Source organism: Pinus tabuliformis, chromosome Q (genome assembly GCF_031772625.1).
Source record: "Pinus tabuliformis cultivar Carrire ecotype Pingquan chromosome Q, CPIR1, whole genome shotgun sequence".
In the NCBI taxonomy this organism is placed as follows: Eukaryota; Viridiplantae; Streptophyta; class Pinopsida; order Pinales; family Pinaceae; genus Pinus; species Pinus tabuliformis.
The window spans coordinates 396,788,044-396,796,166 of NC_142296.1; the positions used below are offsets into that span (position 1 = coordinate 396,788,044).

Here is an 8,123-nt window from a genome sequence, read left to right on the forward strand (position 1 = left end):
GCAACTATTGACATGCAAAGGTTTATTTAGGGATCGCACAGTGAGGAGAAATGCATTGAAAAACTTAATGACATTAGACTCCAACATCAATTTCGTATAAAAAAAAATTGATGGGAAAACACTTATATGGGGCAAGAAGTATTCAACTACTGCAGAATGGGGGTCGTCATCAGGTTTGGCATTTTTGAATTTCATTCCAAATCATCCAATATTTGCATCAAAAATATTGTTATTACAATCAGTTGCTGAAATTCATAATGAACGAAGGCAGAAGAGAGATATAAAATATTTTGAATGCTTGGAAGAAATTAAAAAAACTATTAGATATACATATTAGTACTTTGATGTTGCTGATTTTGTTTGGTGGGAGTCTTTTTTCAATAGTCAAAGTGATATCATTTCAAGATCAAAAAATGAAGATATACTTTTGAAGACTCCATTTATTTGGCCACAAAATGTGTCAAATGAACACGAGGAGAGAAACATTGTTGAACAAAAATCCCAAGGTATTATCAATTCTTCATAGGTAGAGGAAAGAGAAAAGTATATTGGTTCCAGAAGATGTCGTGCACAACGTGAAGCCATGGAAGACCTTTACAGGGGTTTTGTACAGGATGTTAAGGAGGGTTACACGATTGCAGTGTTAGGAGATGGAGATCCACATGGCTATCCATTATGGGTTGCCAAGGTTATAAAGTTCATTAAAGAACAAGAAGATGTTGCAGGTGTTGAAGTACATTGGTATGCCATGAATACATACCTATTTAATGGTGTGTACAAGCCAAAGATGTTAATTGATAATAAAAAATTGGCAGAAAGAGAGAAAGAAATAGTACACATATAAATCATCGCTGCACAAACCTCCTAAAATTGGAGGGTGTTGACATACTTGTTTATGACTTCAATTTAACAAAGAGAGGAACTCTTTGCTTCAGGACGATAGAGATTTTGAAGAGGTTGCTACCAGAAAAAACAATGTTGAGATGGGAGTCTGTTGAACCTAGTCGTAGATCTATAAGAATTTTGAAACCTGAAATGTTGGGCATGCATGTTGACTCAAACGGGGCACTAGCTCATGAAAGAGAAGAATATGGGTCATCTTCATCTGCATCTAGTCATTCATCTAAAGATGTTGTAAATTCTGATGGTGTGCCAAAACATATGAGTGATTTTGAATAATTGTCTAAGACATTTTATGTAAATGATTTTTGCATGGTAACTTGAAATAAACATTTTAACTTCCATATGATCTTACATGAAGTTATGAGTCATTTTGCAGTATATGTTTTAATTATGATGAATTCATTTGTTTAGAATATCCACAATGCAACGATAACTTACAAAAATAATTTATGTTTCATTCAATCTACAAGTATTAATAATTTGATTAAAAGTAATAAAAATATTACAAATTAATGTTGAATTTTTAAATTATATAGTGATATTGCCATGATATTATTTATTGTTATCATTTGATTAATACCATAGTTAAAAAAAAATGTTGCAATTTTAATGCCTCATTAAAAGGGGATACTTCATTTGGATGGTTGATTTTTATGTTTTTGTTGCAATGGGATAAGTTGTCTTAGGCTAAGATTTGAAAAAAACTATACTTTTAGCCTTTAAAATAAAAATTACTCTTGCAATAATGACTCTTTCATTTAGGTGTTCATTTTTAAAGTTTTTTTTAGTCATATAATTTGTTCAAAATGTCATGGTTGAAATATGTTGAAAACTTAAGGTTTTTTAATTCCATGGTTGAAAAATTGTCAAAATTTTAAGGTTTTTTTGAGTTATGATATTTTTTCTTTAATGCTATGGTTGAAAACAATTAGAATTTTAGGGTTTTTTAGAGTTGTGATTTTTCATCTTTAACGACATGGATGGAAATTGTTGGAATTGCTAAAAAATGTTGAAATTGTACCAAAAAAATGTTATTCTAGCATCAACACTTTTCATTTTCAGTGTGTTTTCTTCATCCTTTTTGCACAAAAAAATGGTTTTTACTACAATTTTTAAAAAATGTTGAAATTTTTCCCTAAAAAAAACATCGTTCCGGAATACACCGTTTTCGTTTTTGGGTTGTTTTTTTATGTTTATTGGGGTTTTTTTGTTAGAGTTCCCATTTTGAGTTTACAGTCCCTGTTTCAAAGCTTACATTGTTTTGACCAAAAAAATGGTAATAAAAAGCTGAGTTGATCCTAGCATTAAAGGGAGGCAGTGTGCATGAAATAAAATTAGAAATTAAGGAATATTTTATTCATGAGAACCCTCCTTGTGAAAGAATCATAGAATTGGAATATATAACTAAAATTTAAATAATAAAATATAGGAAGTTGGAGGGAAATATTAAAATAACAGAGAATAGAAAAGAATAACAAAATAAAGGAGGTTACAAGAAATTATAAAATAAGGGAAGTTAGAAGAAAATAATAAAATAAAGGATGTGATAAGAAAATAATAAAATAAGGAAAGTTAGAGGAAAATAATAAATAAAATAAATTAGAAAAAAATAATGAAACAAAGGAAGTTAGAAGAAAATCATAAAATAAGGAAAGTTGGTGAAAAATAATAACTAAAGGAAGTTAAAATAAAATAATAAAATAATCAAAGTTAAAAAAAGAATTACAAAAAAGAATTTTAGAAGAAAATAATAATAAAATAAAAAGTGACAATTTTGCATAAGAAGGAAATGGCAACTCATAGATCTCTTATAAATGAATACCAAGCTATGAAACACCCATCTAATGAACCCTATTGCTGGACAATGTTCATAATGCTGGAATTATTTTTATGACTAAGTTGGGACTTGTTGTGTTTTTGGTATGTGTGGAGTTTCTTGTTGTGAGTGGGAACCTCTTAGGGCTTGACAACTCACCTCCACATTGCTAGCATGCTCATCCTTCTTATAGCCTCATTGCAACTTAGGGGTTTGTGAGGAAGAAGAGTACCCAAGGAATAGGTTGGGAGGTTACCGGTGAGTTTACAATATTCAGTTAACACTTGAGGAATAAAGATAAGATCTCTTTCAAATCGACATTGGGTTACATTAGCAATAGCTACAACTCTCTCTATTAACATTGGGATGCATAATGTGATAGAAAATGGTATTATGTTGTTTAATTTCATATATTTTCATTGTATAGGTTGGTTAATGCATATGTGTATATTTATAAAGGACTATTCATTAGATAAGTCATTAGTGAAGATCGGGGAAGATGGAGCGCACGCGAAAAGGATTGGGTTAGGGTTTTTTCGCGCAACATCTGCAGTCCGTTGCGGCTAGGTTTCGAAAGTCTCCCTCGATTAGGTCTCAACCGCCGCGGTCACAGCCCAGGATCATCACAGCTGCAGCATCTCCATCGGTTTCTCCACCAGTCGTTTTCGGTCGCCGACAGTTATGGCTGACATGGAGCAAGAAGCGGTGGATTACTCGGCGGATCCCTCGCCGGACAAGACTATTTTTGGTAATCCTAGCTTCGCCTCTCGCTCTCGGTTCGCTCCGTCTACATCTTCATCTGTTCCAGTGCTCCCACAGCATCCGTCCTCCATCTCGCCTGAAGCTTATCTAGCCATTCCAACCTCTGCAGGCACTTACCCTACCGAATCTCCGCCATTTGAGGTCCCCCCACTCTCGCCGGGCTCCCTGCATTTTTTGGCTACCCATACTCCTCCCTCGCCCTCCTTTGATCCGCAGGCCCCTCCCCTCCTATCGGTGCCTCTTCCCCCGCCGCCGGTTCCCCCTGCATCTCGTCCCTCTGTTCCGGGAGTCCGTCAATCCGGATGCTTTGAGACACCTGCTGTCGTTATTCGCCCTACAAAAACCCCATCCCTGGAAGGCATTACAAATCCTCTGGTAGATCATCCGTCGGCCCCCCGCACTGGTAAAAAGAAAGCAAAGTGTGTTAGGGCTACAGCTCGGGACATCGCCATCAAATTCGACGAATCAAAGCCTCTCGGTGATTACATGGATATTGCGAACACTGTGTTGGTAGGGCATGTCAGGGGAAGGACATATTCGGTGCAGAGGCTCAAGCAATGGGTACAGGAGATCTGGGGCGGAGTTCTTTTTGATCTACCAGTGGTTCATGTCCTCCCCAGAGGATGGTTCTCCCTCAAATTCTCCAAGGAAAGTCAAACTAATCTAGTTTTGGGCCGATACTGGCATATTGAAATGGCCCCGGTCCTCCTAAAGCGCTGGAACCCCCTCTTTGACCCTGAACGGGAACAGCTCGGAGCTGGACCAATCTGGGTTCGCCTACCAGGACTACCAATACCATTCTGGGCAGAAGAAGTCTTCATTAGGGTTGGAAATGCCCTAGGGACATATCTGGACTACGATCGCACGTATGTGGAATCTAGGAACCGAACACTAGCGCGGATTCTGGTCCACCTGGACACCCGCGAAGGACTTGAGGAACAGATCACGCTACAGTGGGGGAGGTGTATCAGAGTGCAATTGCTGGACTACGAAGGAGTTCCCTTCCGATGCAGACGATGCCACAAAGTGGGGCACCTTGCGAAGGACTGCCCACTCAACAAGAAAGCTGATGATACTCCGAGAGGCACCCTGGCACCCACCAGGACGGCATCCCCCAACATCTCTCGCCCTCCCTCTGCGGGCTCGCCCCCTCTGGCTACATCTCCCATGGCCGATCCAGGACTGTGGCGACCCTTGCCTCCAAAGACCAGGGCTCGCTCGGCGGCTGAAGCGGGTATGAATTCGGGTTCTCTTAACCCTTCTTTGCATTCTTCGTTTGATGTTAATCATGATATTGGATCCACCTCACAACCCTCCATGATTCACTGCACATTAACATCATCCCCTCTTATTTGCAACACTGAACCCATCATATCCACATCCCCCCTGTGGCTCGTTCCTCCCCGCTCCCCCTGGGGTCCTCCCCTCCTCATTCATATTTCCTCCGGTCTAGGAACCCGGCCAAAGAGCCATCAGACTGTCACTCGGGATTGGGCATTGTTATACCTGAGGGGGTTACATTGAATACCAGAGGGAGAAAATCCCATCTCTCAAAGGCCATTAAACAAGCTGGGGCAGAGGTGGTCTCTGGCCGGCAATCGACCATTGACGGGGTCCTTAGAGCAGGACACACCCCGAGAGGTGTTCCCCCATGAAGTGTCTATCCTTTAATTGCAGAGGACTGGCTAGTTCCTCCAAGAAACTAGCCATGAAGCGGCTCATTGAATCTGAGCCTATCGACATTATCATGCTCCAAGAGACACTCTGCTCAGCAGATCAGATAACTCGAGCCTTGCAAGCCTTGGCCCCTGCCTGGAGCTTCCATGCCATTGATGCTGTGGGACGATCTGGAGGTCTAGCCATTGGTATCAACCCTCGCTCCATTAAGATGGACTCGACCTGGGGGGGAGCGGGGTTCATAGGGCTGGACATTTTCTCTGCTGAACTCGGCATGAATCTCAGAGTTGTCAATGTATATGCTCCCTGCTCCCAGAGAGAATCGTTCTGGCAGCACCTACTACATCTCTCTTTGATGAACGAAGACCGGGTTATTATTGGAGGAGACCTAAATTTCTCCCTGGGGTTCAGGGAGTCATGGGGCTCGGAAGCACAATTCGACCCCATTACTGATTACATGACCAATCTGCTTGAGCAAACAAATTTTTTGGATATACCTATGCAGCGCCTTCTTCCTACATGGAGGAATAGACGGGTAGGGGATGCTGCTCTTGCTCGCAGACTAGACAGATTTCTTATGAAGGGGACTCTCCAACAGCGCTTACATCTCTTCAGACAATGGGTTGGCTCGGGGGGATTATCGGATCACAATCCTATATTCCTGGAGATTTAGGGTCCTTTCAAGAAACCTAAGGCACCCTTCAAATTTAATCACACCTGGCTGAAGGACCCAGCATATGTCAAGATGATAGCGGATTACTGGATCTCCCACCCTATCAATGACTCAGAATCCCTCGCCAAAGGGTTCTGCAGGAATCTCTCTGAAATAAAGCATATATCAATTAAGTGGGCAAAGGAGAAACTGGATCGTGATTTGGCACAGCTCATTCAAATTGAAGCTGACTTAACCTCTCTCACCGACGATAGAGGATTGGGTTTCATTACAGCTGCAGACAAACGCAGGCTAATTGACTTGGAGAATCAAAAAGCAAAGATACTCAAAGAGAGGGAGGAATCCATTAGATTAAGAAGTCGGGCTATATGGATCCAAGCTGGGGATGACAACACGAAGTTCTTTCATAATTTTGCAAAGTGCAGGAAAGTATCAAATACTATTTGGAAGCTCCCCTCCTCGGATGGCGATTTCGCAGATAATTTTAATAAGCTCGCTCACCTGGGCACCACCCATTTCAGGAACCTTTACAAGAGCCCCCGGGAAGTCAACCTACTTGATATCATTAATGTGGCAAACCACTTCCCGAGATTCGTGGAGGAAGAAGATGTAGAGGCTCTAAACAACCCGGTCACGGCAGAGGAACTGGAAGGAGTGCTGAAATGGTTCAAAAAAGACAAAAGCCCTGGCCCGGATGGATGGACCATTGAATTTTACTTAGCCTTCTTTGATGTTCTGGGACAGGACCTACTGAGGGTGGTCGAGGAGAGCAGGACTACGGGTTCTATATATCATGCCATCAATTCTACTTTTATTGCTCTCATCCCAAAATCTGATTCCCCGGCATCCTTTGATGACTACAGGCCCATATCCTTGTGTAACTGCCTCTATAAAATCATATCTAAGACCATTGCAAACCGTCTTAGACCCATCCTCTCCCGATCCATTGCCCCGCAGCAATTTGCTTTCCTTGAATCTAGGCAGATCCACGAGGCCATCGGACTCGCCCAAGAAGCATTGCACTCCATCTGGTCGAAGAATCTGAAAGCCATCCTCCTCAAAATTGACCTCTCAAAAGCCTTCGACCGAGTCAGCTGGCTCTATATAAAAATGATCCTCATCCACCTGGGCTTCCCCCACGCTTACATCACTTGGATCATGGCCTGTATAACCTCCCCTTCCTTCAGTATACTCATCAATGGCTCAGCCTCTCCTTTCTTCCACTCTGAAAGGGGCTTGAGACAGGGGTGCCCCCTATCTCCCCTTCTCTTCCTCTTGGTCATGGAAGGTCTCAGCCGTCTCATGGACTCTGCAAAACGGGCTGGAGATATTGGGGGCCTTCGCATATCCGACCTATGCTATCTTACTCACTTACTCTTTGTGGACGACATTCTTATTCTACTTGATGGAAGTGTACGAGACTCTCGGACATTCTTAAAGATCCTGCAACTGTTTTCTGCAGCTACAGGTATGCTGCCAAATCAGTTGAAATCTACCATCACTTGTGCACGTACTTCTGTACAGGAGTCCCGGACGGCCCTTCAGGCCTTCCCCTACTTTGTCCACCCTCTGGATAGAGGTCTCAAATACCTGGGGTTCAATCTGAAGCCTACATGCCAAAGGATTGCTGATTGGGTCTGGTTGGTTGCCAAACTGGAAAAAAGACTTACTGGCTGGAGCTACAGATATCTCTCTAGGGCTGGCAGATTGGTGCTCATTAAATCTGTGTTAGAGGCTACCCCGGTCTTCTGGATGGCACTAGCATGGATACCGAGAAATATACTTGGGTGACTTCAGCAACTGTGCAATCGATACCTCTGGAATGGGAGTCAGGACAAGAGAATCTTTGCATGGATCAGCTGGAAGAAAATATCTCTGCCCAAAAAATGGGGAGGATGGGGCCTCAAAGAACTCCCAGCATTCGCCATGGCACTGGCTGCCAAGATGGGATGGACCTTACTAACCAGCCAAAGCCTATGGACACAGGTATCCTATCACAAATATATTTGGCCCCAGAACATTCTGGATTGGGCTCGACTACCAACTTGGTCATCTAAGGGATGTTCATCAGTCTGGAAGGCTTTGGTACATGCCCTTCCCCTCATACGAGACAATCTTGCTTGGCGAATAAATGATGGCTTGACGGGTAGGATTGGCTTGGATCCATGGATCAACAGTGGGGGCAGACACATCCTCAATCCGGATCTTATTACTCATCTACAGTCCCGCGACATCAGGCATTTCGCACAAATCGCCGATCAGCAGCACACTGACATTTTCTCCCAAGCATGG

At 42.4% G+C, this 8,123-nt stretch overlaps 1 protein-coding gene across 1 annotated transcript; it reads left to right on the plus strand.

The window, feature by feature from the left end:
* Window positions 1-5,189: 5,189 nt before the first annotated feature.
* Window positions 5,190-5,831, plus strand: LOC149219865 (uncharacterized). Its single transcript, XM_089386939.1, has one exon. It carries the CDS (start codon window positions 5,190-5,192, stop codon window positions 5,829-5,831), a length of 642 nt encoding a protein of 213 aa, XP_089243065.1.
* The last annotated feature ends 2,292 nt before the right edge of the window (window positions 5,832-8,123 follow it).

Excerpts from the sequence above, each read along its gene's own strand:
- LOC149219865 (XM_089386939.1), top strand. The coding sequence starts at position 5,190 with ATGAAGCGGCTCATTGAATCTGAGCCTATCGACATTATCATGCTCCAA.